Source organism: Enhydra lutris, unplaced genomic scaffold (assembly GCF_002288905.1).
Source record: "Enhydra lutris kenyoni isolate GAN:26980312 unplaced genomic scaffold, ASM228890v2 scaffoldscaffold85, whole genome shotgun sequence".
Taxonomy (NCBI): Eukaryota; Metazoa; Chordata; class Mammalia; order Carnivora; family Mustelidae; genus Enhydra; species Enhydra lutris.
This window is the reverse complement of record NW_019154169.1, coordinates 3,053,433-3,072,495: the sequence shown is the minus strand read 5'-3', so window position 1 is coordinate 3,072,495 and position 19,063 is coordinate 3,053,433. Positions and strand designations below refer to the sequence as shown.

The following is a 19,063-nucleotide window of genomic DNA, read 5'->3' as shown; positions in this document are numbered from 1 at the left end:
TCTTTCTCTGCCTACTTGTGATCTCTGTCTGTCAAATAAATAAATAAAATCTTAAAGAAAAAAGATACAGTGATCAAGACAGTGTAATACTAGTGAAAGGACAGAGAAACAGATCAATGGAACAGAATAGAAAGTCCAGAAACGGATCCACATAAATAAAACCAACTGCTCTTTGATAAAGGGTCAAAGTCAATACAATGGAGAAATGATAGTCTTTCAACAAATGATGCTGGAACAATTGGATATCCATATGTAGAAAACTAAATTGAAACATCCACCTTACATCCTTTACAAAAACACAAAATGGATCACAGACCTAAATGCAAAATGTAAATTTTAAAAACTCCTAGATAGTAATAGGTGATCTTGGGTATGGCAATGACTCTTTAGATCTCAGGGTCCTGGGATCCAGTTCCACATCGGGCTCTCTGCTCAGCGGGGAGCCTGCTTCCCCCTCTCTCTCTCTGCCTGCCTCTCTGCCTGCTTGTGATCTCTGTCAAATAAATAAATAAAATCTTTTAAAAAAAGATACCACTATACACATACTTAATGGCCAAAATCTGGAACACTATCAATACTAAATGTTGGCAAACGTGGAGAAACGGGAACTCTGATTCTTTGCTGGTGGGGATGCAAAATGGTACAGGCGCCTTTGAAGACAGTTTGACAGTGTCTTATAAAACCAAACATACTCTTCACATACAATGCAGCCATCATACTCCTTGGTATTTATCCAAAGGAGTTTAAAACTCTGTCTACACAAAATCCTGCACACGGATGTTTTTACAGCTTTATCCATAATTGCCAGAACTTGGAAGTAACCTTGAAAAACCTGAAGATGTCCTTTGGCAGGTGAATGGATAAATAAACTATGGTACATCCAAATAATGGGATGTTTTTCAGCCCTAAAAATAAAGAAGTCATCAAGCCATGAAAAGATACATGAGTCATTAAAAAAAAAAAAAAAAACCACATTCAGGAAACTTAAATGCACGTTACTAATGAAAGATTCAGTACATTCATTCATAGACTCAGGACACTCATTAGCAGACTTCAAATTACTAATGAAATTACTAGTGAAAGAAGCCAGTCTGAAAAGCCCACATAATGTATGCGTCCAGATATAGGACATTCTGGAAGCTAGAGAGACAGTACAGAGATCAGTGGTTACGAGGGGTTGGGAGCTTTGGAGAGAGAACAGGCAGAGCCCAGAGAATTTTTAGGACAGCGCAATTACTCTCTGTGATAACATGACTGTACACATTGGCATATATTTGTCCAAACCCACACAATGTACAACACCCAGAGTGAAGCTGTAAGGTAAACTGCGGACTTCGGGTATCATTGTAGGATTGTCAATTTTCCATGTATTTCACTTAGTGGAGAGTGCTGATGAGGCTGTGCATGTGTGGAGGCAGGGGATACAAGAAATCTCTCCATCTTCTGCTCACCTTTGCTCTGAACCAAAAACTGTTCTAAAGAACAAAGTCTATTTATGATCCATAGAACATGTGTTTATTATACGTGTATATATGGACTTTTAATTAAAGGAGGTACGAGTACCTCCTGCAGCGTGGATGAGCCTCGAAAACATTATATGGAAGGAAAAGGAGCCAGTCACAAAAGCCCACATGCTGTTTGGTTCTCTTTCTAGGAAAGTTCTAGAAGAAGCAACTTTATAGAGAGAGAGTGAATCAGTGGTTGGCTCGAACTGGGAGAAGGGCCTGAGGAGAAATGGGGATGGGGCTTCTTTTCCAGACAATGAAGTGTTCTACAGTGATGTGGCGCTGTTGCAGGACTCTGGGAATACACTGAAACCCCACACTTTATATGGGTGAACTGCGCACTGTGTGAACTACATCTCAATGAAGAGGTATTTTTAGAAGGGAGGGGGCATAGAAGGAGCAAGCCTGAAATGGTCCACTGCCCACCCCCCATGGTGTGCAGGGGATGTGTGTCCTCCAGATGCGACCCCTTCTGTCGTGGGTGCCTGGATCCCTGGTCGTCGGGTGGCCACCTCCAGCTCCATGTTCTGCAGCTGCCTTGGTCTCCAGGCCCAACTCATGGTCTTCGTTCTCTCGTGGCAAAAAACAGAGCTTAATTATGGGCATAAAAACCAGCAGGGGGGAGCCTGAGTGGCTCAGTGGGTTAAGCCTCTGCATTTGGCTCAGGTCGTGATCTCAGGGTCCTGGGATCCAGCCCCGCATCGGGCTCTCTGTTCAGCAGAGAGCCTGCTTCCCACTCTCTCTGCCTGCCTCTCTGCCTCCTTGTGATTTCTGTCAAACAAATAAATAAATAAAATCTTTAAAAAAAAAAAAAAACAGCAGGAACGGGGTGGGCTGCATCCATCAACCCCATCATCCTTTCTGGGGACGCCCATTCCATGTTTTTTTCTGGGCATAGTACTTTCGGGGTTTACTAGGGAAAGAGCACACAAGGCGCTGCGGAGAGATGTTCCAAATACACAGAGACATATTCGGAGGCACTAACAAAAATGGTATATAGAGGACAGTCCACTTTTTGTAAAAACCACAAAAAAAATCAGTTTTTTTTTTTTAATATACGTAGCATTCCTTCACTTGATCAATAAAGACGTCATAGCTTCGTTAGGCCTTGATCTAGGCACTGCAGGGCCAGTGGGAACCGAGGGGAAAGACCCCAGGTCGGGAGCAAGAGTCCAGCGCTCATGGGCATGGCAGGCTCCTCCGGCTCCCTAAGGGAAGTGGCATGGCAGTCCCACAGCGAGCACTCAGGGCCAGCTCAGGGCCCAGAGGGGCCATACAGGCCTTGATGTCCACAGGTCACACGGCAGGCGGACAACAGGGAGATGAACCATTTGCAAAACAGAGCACAGGGGTGGGGGGCGCTGCAGAGGGAGATTTTTTTCTCTTTTTTTCTGTTTGCTGGAGAGCTCCCCTGAGTAACTTTGTCCTCAAAGAGAAGCATCATTTCTTGAGTCTTTGCAGGTCTGAAGAAAATGTCCTTCTGTTGCCTTCGCTGGGGATCAGCAGTTGGGTCAGGTAGAGAACGCTTAAGTCAGAAACTTTCCTCTGGGAGAAGTCACAGACCTTCTCAACTTCTGTCTTCTTCATGGGTCACAAAAATCTTAGGTCAAAAAAAATCGTAAGCCACCAGCATGTGCATCCACAGGAGACTGGTTAAAGTCATTAGAAGACGGCCAGCTGGTGGGATACTACCAGTAAAAAGGAACAAGGAAATTGCTTCTTTATGATATGGAAAGATCTCTAATATATGCTAAGTCAAAAATTTTAAAACTATGTGCATAAGGGGTCTAAGAGAAGGGGGGAGATATACATGTATATACTCAGAAATGCATAAATTATCTCTGTAGGGATACAGAAGAACCTAGAAACATTTCTTGCCTCTGTAGAGAGAAATGGGGCAGTGAGGGCAAGGCTGCTATGTTAGGGAGACCTACTTTAAAAAAAAAAAAAAGGCAGAACATTTGAAGTCTATTGAATTTGAATCTTGGGGGTGTTCTATTGAGAACTTCTGTGCTGTCCTTTAATTTTACTCAAAAATCAGAATAAATATCATGACTAAAAGCGCTGACACACACTTTGCTGGAAGAGATCACACAGCCAGTCAACAATCCTCATTGCGGGCTCTGCTCCCAGGTGTCCTGAGGGCCAGCCACAAAGCCAAGCATCTCAAGCTGATCTGTTGCTTCTGGACCTAACTGCTTCATGGGTAGGGAGGGCTCCTTCAATGTCCCTGGGGTATGCACTTGGCAATGTCACCACGGGGACATTTGGAAGGCTCAGCCAGAACCACAATCTGGGTGGGGTCAGGATCCCCCACTTTGGAACACTATCCTCCCCCAAGGCAGCCTTGTTTTCGCAGAGACAGCAGCCCAGGGGCTTCACTGGGGGTCGCTGGCAAAACCAAGTGGCTCCCCACGGCTCTCCTTAGCCAGCTCACTGCGACCTCCCACATATGGGGTTCAAGTCTGCGTTCCTCACCCCCACCCCTGTGGTCTGACCTTGGAGAGGGTCTCCTGGTCACCCCAGAACCTCTTCTCAGACTTCGGGTGCTCCTCGGGTGGTGGAGAGTCCTTGCTGACCTCTAGGGGGTCAAGGGGAGCCAGCAGCCGGTTCTGGCGCGCCTCCAAAGTCAACAGCTTGAAGCGGCGACAGGCCCTGATCACAGCCGGCAGCTTGCGGAAGAGGGGCTCAAGGTCGCTGGAGGGCATCGAGGGCAGCTTCACTCTACGCAGCTCGGACACTGTCTTCAGGTCATCATCCAGGGATTCCGAGCACAAGGGGGCGGACGGCGGTTGGGAGGCCATCTCCGAGCCCAGCCTGCTGGTGGCCGGCACCCAACACCCAGCACCCAGCCCGGCCGGAACGGCGGCGCCGTGCGCCTGCGCCCTGCGCCCATCTCCGCAGAATCGCGTGCCCTCCCCCGGCGCTGCGATCCCCCTTGCGTCATCTCCACGCCGAGAACGCTCACTCCCAGAAAAACGGGGTTTGAGTCCAGGCATAAAAGGGTTGAGGCCAAGCGTGTGAAACCAGCAGCCCCATCCCCTCGGCCTCCATTTGGCTCTTCCTGGCTCCGTCTCCCGGGATGGTTTCTGGGTAGCCCTCTGCTTGTGCGGGAACTCCTGGCCAACCCACTTGGTGTCAACAACAGAGAAATGGACACTAAGTTACGGAATGGGCCCTGGATGAATTCATATGCAGCTGTCCGGGGCGGGGACACACAATATATAAGAGCATGAAGGAAATATCTGTCACGGCTGTTAATGACAGGGAACAAATGTCACCTCTAGCCGGGTAGCAGCGTCACTGACAGAAAAAGACTGGGTGGGGACAGCTGGGTGGCTCAGTTAAGCGTCTGCCTTCTGCTGGGGTCATGATCCAACGGTCCTGGGATCAAGCCCCACATGGGGCTCCTTGCTCAGCGGGGAGCCCGCTTCTCCCTCTCTCTGTAGCTCTCCCTGCTCATGCTCTCTCTTGCTCTAATAAATAAATAAAATCTTTAAAAAGAAAAAATATTTTTTCTTTTTGGATATTCCCAAATACTAAGGGTTATCATCTCTGGGTAGTAGAAGTAGAAGCGGTTTTCTCCTTCTTTCTACTTTGGAAATTGTTCTGCTCTTTCTATAATGTCACGTTGAACCCCTGCACTTTTCTCAAAGGTCTCATCAGTGCCAATGAGGCAGCACCCAAGCGGGGACCCAGGGCTGCAGAGCAAGGACCTGGAGACTGTGGGACCCAGGGTGTGGGCACGCACTCCCTGGCTCTTGCTCTTGGAGACTGTCTGGGACACTTTGGTGACATCTACCCGGAAAGGGTGAGGCCACCCGCTAGGACTGATGCTGGTGCTGGGCCACCCACTGGGCTCCTGGCCACCACCACCCACCACAAGAGGCAGGAGCCCCGTGCCTGAGAAGCAGGGAAACAACCACCTCCTTCTCTCCCACAAGCCCTTAATTAAGTCCAACTGTCCTTATCTGGACTCGGCTTTCTTCATGAACAAAATCAGAGAGAACCCTTCATTTCTCATTTCTTTTTAAAAGTTTCAGGAAATAAAAAAATCAAGAAGAAAATAGAAAAATTCCATTTTAATTAAACTGTACAGTCTGAATTATTTCCTCTGACACTAACTAAAGTTAAAAATAGAAATCAATTTCTGCAACCTTTCAAGGCAGCCTTTGAAATGTCAAGGTCTTAAAAATTATTTTACAGCATGAATTTACATATAAATACAATCTGTACAATGTATTAAGCGAGCAATCAATGGGTTCCCATCACGGAGGAGATCTGGTACTGGGACAGGCCATGGCAGAATCCAGTTACTGCTTCCTTAGTGGAAGACTTTTCAGCCTGGAAAAAGAAATAAAGGGGAAAGGACAATTAGGGAAGAACAGAAAGCCAGACAGCTCGGTGGGGGCCGGGCATGCCAGACCTCCCTGAGTCCTGGTGGCACATGGGTACCCACAGAACACAGAGGAGGGCCACAGGCCATGGAAGCATCATTTCATCTGCCTTCTTCAAATGCTTCTCTGTTGCCCCCAGAACACACGGGGAGACTCACACCCCACACCTTGTATGAGGACCTGTTTATAAAAGCAAGTTCTGATCCTGGTTTTACCTATCTCATGTAGGAGCTCTGGGAAGGAACTGGGGGGGAAAAAAAAGAAAAGAAAAAACATGTCTGTTTCCCGAGCGGACAGTCTTCAACCTCGGCTTTGGACACATCATGGCATTCATCGAGTAGGGCTGGGCCACACTGGCTCTAGATCCTTCCTCGACAGCCCCAGAGTAAAAAACCAGATGTCCCCAACAAGAGAAGAGATGAATATTCTGTGGTCCCATAAAGGCACACCCCGCAGCAACAAGGATGAGGATGAGGACGAGCCAGCCGCCGCTGCTGGAATCACGTGGGGGACTCCCACAAGTCCATGCAAGAGTCCGACTCCACAGTTCCTTTAGGTTAAGTCCAAGCGCTAGGGTAATCAGCGGCAGCAGAGGGGCTAGCTGTGGGAACGGGGGTACGCAGGCTAAGTGGGAGGAGACACAAGGGGCCGTGGGCTGCTGGGGTGTCCCTTGATCGGCTGACGAGAATGCATGCAGCTGAAGCATATGGTCTGTGCGCATATCTGTATGTGTGTGCACTACAGCATTTACTGAACTGTCGGATTCTAGGTCTATGAAGTTCTAGACTGGGCAAGACAAACTGACAGAGACAGCAAATAGGCCGGTGTCTTGGGGGATAGGGGTGGAGACAGCAGACTGCGACTCCACTCGGAACCAAGCTTCACGGTCCCAGAAGAAAAGCACTGGGGCCCTTCCCGAGAGTGACACTCCATGCCAGGTGCTGGGAATGAAGACGAAATCCCTGTGGTTGTGAGTGTCCCGCCACCCCTTCTAGAAGATGGGTGCAGACAGGCAACACACAGAGGGGAGCGAGACACAAAGGACGGGGGGCCCTCTAGGCTCCCGGGGGAGAACCTAGGAGGCTCATGGTCGAGGAGTGGTGGGGACCATCCCTGTAGCAACAAGGTTCAGATAAGGGCACGCCACACTTCTGACCCTCCCTCCCCTGGATAGAGGTGCTCTCAGGGGTGTATGAACCCTCCAGCCCTCTTCCTGTGCAAGGATGTACATATATGAGCACGTAGGGAAAGCCAAAGGCCTGAGGACATTTGACCATCCACAGCACCGCCTGTTATATGCTGTTCTGCAGCTCTGGATCTCTTGTCGGTAAGTTTTATATCCAATCAGTACACAGCTGTGTGCCCAGTTTTCCACCTGCCACACAGTGCCCACAGCAAGCCCCTGCTCCGGCCCTCCCACCACGCCCTCCAGAAGGGCACGGACAGGCTTCCCCTGCAGGAACAACTCATCAGATGGCCCCAGATGCTTAAGGGTGAGACCCTCCGGTGTTGGTGAGGTTCCATGGGCCTGACCACGTGACCCAGCTTCCCTGGGCCTGGCTGTCCCACCTACAAGACAAGGGGCCCCACCTGTCTGCCCCCCAGGGGGGCCTGCAGATTAAAAGGGCCCCCCCCGGGGGGGGCCCCCCCCCCCCCCCCCCCCCCCCCCGCACCAAATGCTGGTGTGCAGGACGACAGGGAGCCAGGAGTGGGCAGAGCCACTGTAGGAGGCTTGGGATGAAACTGAAATGCTCCTCTCCTTTGTATTTTTGAGTCATGAGAACGTATCATTCATTCTGAAGAAGTAAATGGAAAAGAATAAAGGGGGGCATTTGTATTTCCAGACACAAGATATGCTTACAAGGTCAGAGTAATTAAAACAGGGTGGACAGAACAGTATCAAATGACTAAGAAACCAGAGAAGAGCGGCCCTCAGGTGGCTCAGGCGGTTAAGCATCTGCCTTCACCTCAGGTCATGATCCCAGAGTCCTGGGATCGAGCCCTCCTTGCACAGCAGGAAGTCTGCTTCTCCCTCTCCCTCTGCTCCTCCCCCTGTTCATGCTCTCTCTCGTTCTCTTTCTCAAATAAGTAAATAAAGTCTAAAAAAGAAAAAATGAAACCAGAGTAGGGAATGGAGCAGGCCTGCACAGGGACTGAGTACCTGACCAAGATATTCTTCCTTTAATGAGCTGGTTCAGCGTGTAGCGCTGACATGGCCAGGGCTCACCCGTGCCTCTCCCCCTTCACCCTGAGCCCGAAGCTGGACTTCCCCTGCCCAGCCCTATGGTGGCCAGGCCATGTGGCAGTGAAGGCTGCGACATCCAGGCAGAACCACAACCACCCCCAGCGCCACCCTCCACCCATTCCCTCCTAGGAGGGCTGTGCACTGAAGCAGAACAAGCTGGGGTCCTGAGTACCTTTCTTGGTTTTCTTTTATTAATTATCAATCTCTTTTCTTTAATTAATTAATTTTTATTTTAAGTACTCTCTACACCCAGTACAGCTCCCAGTGAGCTCAAACATACAACACTGAGATCAAGAGTCATGCGCTCTTGAGCCAGCTGAGCGCCCCCCTGGTTTTCCTTACCCTCTACTGTGCCACTCGGATGCCGGAATTCTTCCTCATTGGCACTAGTTCACTCTCCTGACTAATACAACTAGTTATCCATTTGGGGAAAGGGAACCTAGATGCCTACTTTACTCTGGTCACCAAAAAAAAAAAAAAAAAAAAATCCAAACAGGTTAAACAAAAACAAAACTATAAAAGCCGGAGACTAGCTACATACATATATAACATCTTGGATTAGGGGAGGCCTTTAGGAGACAAAAATATGAAACATAACCCCCCCCCACCACAAACATCAGTAAAACTGAGGGCACCAAAAATTAAAGCTTCTGTACAACAAAGACAGTTAAAATCCACATGATAGGTAACACACTAAAACACAAGCGGTTCATATCCAGAACTATTCTTTCTTAATTCCTAAAAATCAGTAAAATAGTACCTTACTTGACTGACACAAGTAAAACAAACAATGTAACAGAAAACACAACACTGTGCGAAGAATGTGAGCAAGTTACTCACAAGACAGCATATGGGCAAAGGCTGTCCTCCAGCCACTCAAGCCCAGTACTACCCCCAGAAACACAAATTAGAAGTCAGATGCCATTCTTCGCCCATCGTGCTGGCAAACATTTCTGAACTGTTTGTAACTGATGTAATAACAAGGTGAAGTGGATTCAGCCACTTCCGGAAGTAATCTGGCAGTATTTCTTCGTTCCGCATGTTCATACTCGGTTGATTTACGCTAGATAAAATTGTATTACTTATTTTAAAAATGCGCAGCAACAAAACGTGTGTGTATGCATGGTGTGTGTGAGTGTGTGTGTATGTATGTGAAACACTGAACAAAAAAGTCTTGAAATACACAGGAAGAGAGAGGTTTGAGGAACTGCTCAAGAGCCACTTGAAGCTTTATCTGTAAGGTCTGAATTTTCACAGTGGTAATACATCAAGATTCCAACAAGCCTCCAGAAGGTTTCTGAAGACCACCGTCCCACACTGCCTACCTTCTCAGCAGCTCCTGCGGTGACAGGTCCGTAGGCCCCTCCTCATCGCTCTGGCTGTCGGTGCTGTCCGTACTCTCAGAACTACTACTCTTCTCTGACTTTTTATTCTTTTGCTTGCCTTTGTGTTTGTGCTTCCGGTGTTTCTTTTTCTGAAAAAGAACAATGAGGCAGGGGTAGGGGTGGGGAGGACAGATGGGTGTTTCCCACCTGGATTCCTACCGACAGGCTAAGGAGGCATTTGGTTGCTGGAGTCATCCAAGAGCAAAGACAGAACACCTCATTGGGAGTGAGCCTCCTATGGGACAGCTCGGGACACAGGGCTGTGCGCACTCTCCAGGGCTCGCACACACTCAGAACTGGTCCTCTGGTGCAGACACAGCAGAACCAGGCAGATGCGGGCAGCACGCCATCTTGCCACTTAGCCGCCATCTTATCCCAGGTGACCCTGCCACCTTCCCATGACCTCACTGGTCCATATCTTTAGGCATCTGTGATCAACTACATATCAGAACAACAAGCATGGTGGAAAAGCACAAAGAAGAAACCAGTATAAGGTCAGAGAAGTGCAGATACACTGGTAAGAAACAAATGACTGGTTTTCAACCCGACAGCACCAGTTTTTTTTGTTTTTCCTGTCACTACAAAAGATCTTCCATCATCTTCCATGCTCAGGATGGAATGCTTTCTGTCAGGTAGCCAATCATGCAGCTGTTTGTCCTCCATTCCACCACTGCCCAGAGCACTCTGGGACCCAACACTCACATTAACCGAATTAAAAGCCTGTGCCATCACTGAAACACACAGATCACAGGGGCAGAGGTGTCAGGGGAAAGCACACACACCTCCTTCAAGTTTCCCTTACCTCAAATAGCAAGCTATGGACCCAAATCTCTGTTTGTAATGATGACAAAGTCGTGGAGAAAAAATGTTCAAAATAATATCCTCATTTAATATTGAATGAATGACTAATTAATGTTATTCTATTAATATTCAACCCTTAAAGTATTCAAATGTCTTTTTCACAATGTTCACAATAAAAACTGTTCTGAGTGCAACTGAATAATTAAAATATCCTGTTTGAAAGAAAAACAAAGTTCTTGAAAATCGAAGCCTTACATGAATGTCAACATTTCTGCCAAGGTGTGCAGAGGCCTGTCTGCCCCCATCTGGCCAGGAGATATGGGGGCCAGATGGGAGGGCGGGGCGGAGCTTGTCTGCAGGACAGAAGCAGGCACATCAGAGCCTACATCCGGTCCCAGGACCCCCAGAAGGTACTCACCTTCTCTTTCTTCCGTCTGTGCTCTTTCTTGGTCTTGTGTTTTTCTTTGTTCTTTTTATGTTTCTCTTTTTGAGGTGCCTCAAGCGTCTGACGGACATCTGAAACACAAATGTAACATACCCATGATCTGCTGGGGGAAATGAAGACTGACTTACTGAACTGGGAAGGTGACCTAGGTAAATGTTTAACATGAAGGTGGAACTCCTGCCCCACCTCACTGATAAACAAACAGATTAGCATGTCTACCTGGTGGCTCTATATTTAGAAACCGCCAGAAACCTCAGTACTCCCCCAGTCCCTGGCCACAGCCTTATCTGCTGGATGAGTCAGATGGACCAGACTGCACGAGCCTTTCTATTTAACATCCGCGGGCAAGCTCAGAGACACACCAGAGTCTGAACCTCAGCTCGAGGTTGTCAGCGGCGGTTCTGTGACCTTCCGTTCATTGGTCAACTTCAAGCCTCGTCTCCCCACCTATGAATAGAGACGGTAAGAATCCCCACCCTCTCAACAGAGGGTTGGACAGAACCGGGCCCATGAAACCCAGAGCCTAGAATTAGGCACATAAATGTCAGCTCCTCTCACATCATCCTCCCTTTATGAAAGCACATTATATATGAATTTGTCTTATAAGCTTGAACACTAGAAAACAAGCATCAAAAGAACACAATGTATGTAGTCATCAAAAATGACAAATCGGGGCGCCTGGGTGGCTCAGTGGGTTAGAGTCTCTGCCTTCGGCTCAGGTCATGATCCCAGGGTCCTGGGATTGAGCCCCGCATCGGGCTCTCTGCTTAGCAGGGAGCCTGCTTCCCCCTCTCTCTCTGCCTGCTTCTCTGCCTATTTGTGATTTCTGTCTGTCAAATAAATAAATAAAATCTGTTTTTAAAAAATGACCAATCAAGCGGCATAGGCCTCAATTCTCCACCCCCAAATGCTCAACAAAATGTTTTCATAGGGCATTAATTTCCAGGGAACCAAATCAGCAGAAATTAACAATTGTGGAAACAGTGTAGATCATTAAATCAGCTTTTTCCACCTAAAGGAAAGGTGTTTCAGAAGCATGGATATTTTCCAAACCCAGGTAACAGGTGCCTATAACTCTCCAGTCCCATCATTTGGTCAGATATTTTAAAATCTGACCTCCCAGGCGCCTGGGTGGCTCAGTGGGTTAAAGCCTCTGCCTTCGGCTCGGGTCACGATCTCAGGGTCCTCCGATCGAGCCCCGCATCGGGCTCTCTGCTCGGAGGGGAGCTTGCTTCCCTTCCTCTCTCTCTGCCTGCCTCTCTGCCTACTTGTGATCTTTGTCGAATAAATAAATAAAATCTTTTAAATAATTAAAAAAAAAATCTGACCTCCCCAACCTTTTTTTTTTTTTAATGCTCATTTTTTAAAAGCCATTTCCCCTTGATAACCCATAGACAAAATCAAGTTATTAACTGTTACAAGGCTCTCAAGGATGGTCCGGAAATGGGCGTAAATAACAGCTTTAGATGTCGAAGCACTTATTTTAAGCTGAAGATCTGAACAACTAAAGCATATCAGAAATACATTCACCGCAGCTTTTCAAAACCTCACACTTTTTTTTTTTTATCACCTCTTTGAAGGCTAGCTTCATAAATCAGTATTTATATGTGGGTGCTATAGGAAACTATAAAGTAAATAACAGAAATATATCATCTATATTCCTGGGCTGGGTTATCAGATGTTTGCTAAGCTGGCCTTCAAGGAGAGGATAAGCCAATCTAAATGCTTTAAGGAGATGTCGATTCAAGACGTTGCTGACTGATCCTGGGGGAGGAGGATGGGCGGGGTTTACTTCTGACAGAATTACTTTTACTGTATTTGCTACATTAGCCAAACTTAAAAAAAAAAGCCTCTGAAAACCCTTCTCTCTGCAATTCCTCACCTATCTTTGTGTCCTAGATTTTTACTGTTTTTATTTCTCGAAGTGACATCTGAGACACTCAGGACGCTACTGTACTTATCTAGGTGTTAGAAAGAAAAAAACCTGAAAGGTTTCTGAGGCTATAAAGCAAGAGCTATCATTTAGGCACTCAGGGGAAGAATGAGATTCAAAATGTGGCTGAGAACAAAGAAACCAGAAACAGATGTGTGGATTGTTTTCGATAAGCCCAGTACTATACAGGTATTTTCTCTCCTTATGATTTTCTTAACATTTGCTTTTCTCTAGCTTACTTTACTGTAAGAATACAGTATATAATACATATGAAATACATAAGAAGTGTTAACCAATTGTGTGTATGATTGGTAAGGCTTCCGGTCCACAGTAGGCTATCAGTAGTTAAGTTTTAGGGGGAGTCGAAAGTTATATGGCAGATTGCCGACTGTGCGTGGTGTTGGCGCCCCTAAATCCCGCCTTGCTCACGGGTCAACTGTATGTACGTGGTTGGCCGTGTGTTGGATTAGACAGGTAGAGGTGATAACATGGTTAGAGTTGTCGCAGCTCAGGGGAGACACAGGTACTGACGCAAACGGGTGAACCAAGGAGCTCTCAACTCACTGGGGCAGAAGACGGGAGGCAGCCGAGGGCCGAAGGCTTCTCTTTCATCTATCTGCAGCTTTTGTATTGGGAAGGAAGGTGTGGGCTGCTGGGGTGCCGGCTCGCTAGCTGGAAAACACCAGGGTATTAATTTTGTTTATTTATATTAACAGTAAATACTATTATACTAATACTAATGTGTTTGATTCTTCAATTAATACCTGTTGCCACCAGATAATGTGTGCTTTTTTTCACCACTTTGCTTAACGAGCTCACACCAGGCGCTGAGGATACAGCTGTGAGCATGCGAACCTGACCGCCAACCTCCTGGACATCTGAGCTGGGAAGTCAGTGCACCAAGTGCACCAGTGGCTGCAACACAGGGATCTGCACAGCACATGCTCGGGACCACCTGGGACCACCTCACTGACACCTGAAGGGTTAAAAGATGGCCTCAAGGAAAGATGTCGTCTGAGGATAACAAAAACTTACAAACAGGGATCTAAGACTATGTCCCAGCTCAGAAAGTTTAAGCTCACTCAAAATAAATTATCAAAGAGGGGAAAAGCTGAATACAAATAAATTACCATATTCACAGTAATAATCTCTTTTTTTTTTGAGAACTGTTTTCAGATAGTGGAAAGAAAAACACAAAAGTACGGAAAAATACACATCAAAGTATTAACAATGTTTATCTCGGGGAAGTAGGATTCCAAGGGACTTAAGCTTTCTCTGTTTATATATTTTTAAGCTTTTACAATTTAAGCGTAAATCATTTTGAAATAAAAACTAAATTGGGTGGCTTTTTCCCCCACAGAAATGTGAAATAGGCGTTTGCAAATCACATAAGAATAAACAGTATTTTAAACTTCTCCGTAACTTTTTGGTTAAAGGCACTAAAAAAATTACACCCAAGTCCACCACAGACTGACAGAGGCAAACAGACCACCCAAAGGCTGAGAAGGAAAATTTAGTTCACCCACCCAAGCATCTGGAAAGTCTCTCACACTTGCAAGCACCAAATGGCCTCCTTTTCTGTGCCAAAACTCCCGGCACGGGGAAGAGTCCCTGTATACCTCAGACCCAAATGTTGCCCATAATCCTAGTATCTCATCATCAAACAGGTAAAAAAAAAATAATAATCTATTTCTTAAACAAAAATTTTACTAGTTTTAAATTCTTCTCAACTAGGGTAAATAGGAAAATCAATATTATCAAACACAGCTACCCTAAAAATACACCAGAAATTTATATCTGATGCCACCATTAAAAATGTGAAAGATTTGGGGCATCTGGGTGGCTCAGTGGGTTAAGCCTCTGCCTTCGGCTCAGGTCATGATCTCTGGGTCCTGGGATCGAGCCCCGCATTGGGCTCTCTGCTCAGCGGGGAGCCTGCTTCCCCCTCTGCCTGTCTCTCTGCCTACTTGTGATCTCTGTCAAATAAATAAATAAAATCTTTTTTTAAAAATGTGAAAGATTAAAACACCATTGTTTGCTAATTATCCTGGGTTAGAATTGCACACTAATATGATGTGATGAGCACTGGGTGTTTTACCCAACTGATAAATTGTTGAACCCTACCTCTGAGACTAATGATGTACTATATGTTGGCTAATTGAATTTAAATTAACAAAACAAAAAAAAGAACTCTACACTAAACAAAGAAGCAGCTTCTCTAGAGACATCCTCATTTGCTTATTTCGATCCCCAAAGCTGAAGTATCCACGCACCTCGTGCCGCAGATGAGGTTTCCGCCGAGTCAGTCTCATGGGAGCTTTTGAAGTCGCCGTCCCCAGGACCTGCCTGATCATCCTCGCTGTTGCCCTGCTCATCGTCAGAGGATGAGGACTTCTCATCCGAAGAGCTGGCAAAGATGGCTTTAAATAAGTCCATGGATGGGCGGTTCCCTTCTCCTTCAGTCTGTGAATCCACACCTTTGCTGGTATTCTGTATTAACAATGAAATAAAAGTCAGGAATGAAGTAAGGGTGAGGGGAGCCAGACCTTCTGGATGGACACACAGTCAGAGAGACACACACACATTTATGCCCAGGTACATGGGTTCTACACCCACGCTCTGCCTAACTAAACAATGACTGCTCATGTGACATTTATTCTTGTGATGTTTCTAGTGCAGCCACTACAGAACAAGCCGACTGGTAGGAGCAGCTGAAGACTTTCCTTGACATCAGTCATGCATCAGAGAGGCAAAGGACCCACAAAAAAGCAGGGCGGACTAGCACAGTGCCTCTGGCCTGCTTTCAAGAGTCAATCAAGCCTTCAGAGGCCCAAGATTCATGAAGGCCGTCAGAAAAAATGCTGGCAAGAAAACCGGAAGGGCGCTGGGAGCACGTGGCTACCATGGACACAGAACTTCCCTCTGCGATCACACGTGGCCATTCCTACAAGAAGCCCAGCTGTGGACAATCAGATTCACCAGAGACACAAGCCGTGACTTGGGTCAAACTCAATTACATCAACAAGGAGCAAAGGCATGAAGAAGACACGACCCCTCCCCGCCAACAGCTTCTCCCCAGACAGGCGTGGGGTAATCCGATGTGCTAAGTGCCAACAGCAGCGACCAGACAGAGAGCCCCGGGTCTCAGAATCCACTCCAGTCCTTCCACTGGGCCCCCTTAAGAACCCAGGCCAGACAAGGGTTGACACAAGGACACACTCATAGTGCAAATCCGTGCCGGGGCAGTGGGTCTGGACTCTCCCACCTGGTTCTCTTCACTCTCAGCGGGGTCACTCCCCATACCTTGTCACCTCCAGTTTCTGGAGCAGAGTTACAAATACCTGCAGGAGGAAAACTGGTACCAGACAGTGATGTTTGGAGTCTTAGAGTAAACTCTCTTCCCAGAAAAAAAATTAAAGAAGAAAAGTATACCATTCCCTCCTAGAAATAACCAGGGCACCTTGGAGAAAGGACTGATTCCAGAGCTGGAATTGAGAAACAACACAAAGATGAGCCCAGACGTCACTGTGCCCAGACAGCAAAGACAAACTCACAGAGTAAGAGGGGCATTCTGAAAACACAGAAGCCAACCTAAAGGAGCTCCAGTCGGCCAAACTAGGACCATCCGAGCACTGAAATGAGTAAGGAGAGTACTGAGTTAGCCCTTAAATAAAACAGGAAACCATGGGTCCACAGTTTGATAAGGAACAGGATATGTATATATTTCAATGCTCCTTGATGGTCATTAAAATAACTTAGGAAAAATTAGGAATGAATGAATGAATAAAAGCACTTCCTAAGTACAGAGGGGGGAAATTAATTAACTTTACCATGGAGAAGACTGGCAGACACCACCTTACTCAAGTGACCAAAGCAAGCACCAGCAATGGGACAAGTCGATGCCACACACCACCTGACGGGAGGCAGTGCGAGCCCAGCCTTGGCCCCTCTGAGGTAGTCCCCCGCTAAAGGGCAGAACCTGAATCTAATCCCTAGGAAACATCAGAGAGGCCCAAACTGAGGATACTCTACAGAATACAGGCCTGTCATTTTTTAAGCCTCAAGATCCTGCAAGACTGAGGAACTGTACCAGGCAGAACGAGACTAAAGGAGCGTGACACTAAATGCTACAAGGGACCCCGAGCTGCATTTTCTGCCATAAAGGACATTATTAGGACAAGTGGTGGAACATGAATGGGTCCGAGGATTAGACACAGCAGGAATGCATGGGCACTGATTCCAGACCCTGATGGACGAGGTACTGTGGTTCTATAGGGAACGCCCTGCCTTGAAGGAAACACAGCAGAGCCCGGCAACTGGTTGGCAACCTATGCTCATGGTTTGGGGACGAAAGTACCTAAATTATATTTAAACTTCTGAGACTGCTTTAAAATTGTTCAAAATTATATAAAAAGTCAGGAGAGAGAGGCTGACAGGGAAACCCAAGGACTCACGGCAACAATTCCCCAGGAAAGCCAGGAATCTGCGGTCTTTCTGGCAGACATGAGCGTCACGTGTGCAGGCTGTAACTGAACGCCAACTGGCCTATACCCGTGTTCACAGACAGTTCTGGCCCTTTATGCTACACTAACTCAGAAAGAGTTTTCGAAGAAAGAAATTAAATAACCCAGAGAATGGAAGCCAGATTCCTAAGGTCATCTGGCTAATAAGTGAAAAAGTAAGAACCAAAACTTTTTTCAGGCAAACTTATCTAAAGACTATCTCAACACAATTTCTGGGAAAATCTAGAAGGCTTTCTCACCCAACCAACATAGCACAGGGCCAGAATCCCTTAGTAAGGTTTTATGCCATTTAAAAAATAACAGTCAAGGGGCACCTGGGTGGCTCAGTGGGTTAAAGCCTCTGCTTTCGGCTCAAGTCATGATCCCAGGGTCCTGGGATCGAGCCCCGCATCGGGCTCTCTGCTCAACAGGGAGCCTGCTTCCACCTCTCTCTATCTGCCTGCCTCTCTGCCTACTTGTGATCTTTGTCTGTCAAATAAATAAATAAAATCTTAAAAAAAAAAAAAAAACAGTCGATACTCCATGGAGAGGCTTCAAATCCTTGGTGGCGGCACCTGCCAGGCTCTGACGGACAGGAACCCTCTTCTCTGACCAGAGAAGCTGCAGCCTCAACAATCTGGAGCAAATCCCACTCCTTTTTCCCCCTTCTTTCCCTCTTGCCGCTTGACTCCAGCCACAGATAAAGTCACACGAAGTGTAACCCAGAGCCAGAAAACCAAGTCCCAGCCTTCTGATTGGAGGGTGTGGAGGGGGAGCCTGAAAGTCAGAACTCAAGAGAATGATCCTAGAGAGTGTTTGTGAGCTTCTGGCTTTCCTCTGAGCTATACAAGTGTAAATCTGACTCTAAAACCGCAAACCAAAGATTTTGATAACAGATCTAGAGAACTAACTACCAACCAGGTCCCAGACCAGCCACTGGGAAGTACATATGCAGGAAAGATCTGAAGATAAAGAGTCTGAAAACAGGAATGACATTCGAACCCAGATGGGTTGGAACGTGTAGCCTGAACCTAATTAGGTCAACTGTCTGCTAAAACAAAACTTCACCATTCTCCCTAGAATTTAAACAAGACCTAAAGTCTCATAACATAATGTCCAAAATGTCAAATGTCTAGGATGTAATCCAAAATTACTTGATATACAACCACAAGGAAAACCTCAACTTGCAAAACATAATCAACAGCCAAAAGTGTTAGAATTATGTGGCAGCCTTTAAAAGCAGCTATTACAACCGGGCTTCCAGGCTAAGGTTAAACAGACAGAAAAATAAAAAGGTCTCAGCAAAGAAATAAAAGATATGAAGGTAAAGCAAATGAGAGTTTTACACATGAAAAATACAATAACCAAAATAAGAAATGTACTGGATAGGCTTGATAGCAGAATGGAGACAATAGAAGAAAGAGTCAGTGAATTTGATGACAGATCAATAGAAAGTATCTGATTTGAACAGAGAGAGAAAACGGATTGAAAAGAGAATTGTGGGGGCGCCTGGGTGGCTCAGTGGTTTAAGCTGCTGCCTTCGGCTCAGGTCATGATCTCAGAGTCCTGGGATCGAGCCCCGCATCGGGCTCTCTGTTCAGCAGGGAGCCTGCTTCCTCCTCTCTCTCTGCCTGCCTCTCTGCCTGCTTGTGATCTCTCTCTGTCAAATAAATAATAAAATAAAATCTTTAAAAAAAAAAAAAGAAAAGAAAAGAGAATTGTGGGACAATATTGAAAGGTCTAACATTTATATCACCAGAGTCCCAGGAGAGGTGTGAGAGTGTGGAGCAGAAAATATATTTGAAAAAATCAGGGCGCCTGGGTGGCTCAGTGGGTTAAAGCCTCTGCCT

General features: G+C 46.5%; 2 protein-coding genes across 3 annotated transcripts in view; both read right to left on the bottom strand.

Annotated features, from left to right (window-relative positions):
- Positions 1 to 4,309, bottom strand: part of LOC111161487 (WD repeat domain 88) — a 46,152-nt gene extending 41,843 nt beyond the window's left edge. Inside the window, exon 1 of the mRNA XM_022525183.1 lies at positions 4,004 to 4,309. Within this exon, the coding sequence (XP_022380891.1) occupies positions 4,004 to 4,309 (306 nt within the window). The remainder of the gene's footprint in view (positions 1 to 4,003) is intronic.
- Positions 4,310 to 5,517: 1,208 nt separating this feature from the next.
- Positions 5,518 to 19,063, bottom strand: part of LOC111161591 (G-patch domain containing 1) — a 57,249-nt gene continuing 43,703 nt past the window's right edge. The window contains exons 16-20 of one of the 2 annotated variants that reach the window (XM_022525345.1): positions 14,985 to 15,201; positions 13,276 to 13,383; positions 10,752 to 10,849; positions 9,473 to 9,621; positions 5,518 to 5,849 (exon numbers count right to left, since the gene is read on the bottom strand). In XM_022525345.1, coding sequence (XP_022381053.1) covers positions 5,819 to 5,849; positions 9,473 to 9,621; positions 10,752 to 10,849; positions 13,276 to 13,383; positions 14,985 to 15,201 — 603 coding nt within the window. In that variant the 3' untranslated portion in view covers positions 5,518 to 5,818. The remainder of the gene's footprint in view (positions 5,850 to 9,472; positions 9,622 to 10,751; positions 10,850 to 13,275; positions 13,384 to 14,984; positions 15,202 to 19,063) is intronic. The other variant, XM_022525346.1, reaches the window with a different exon arrangement.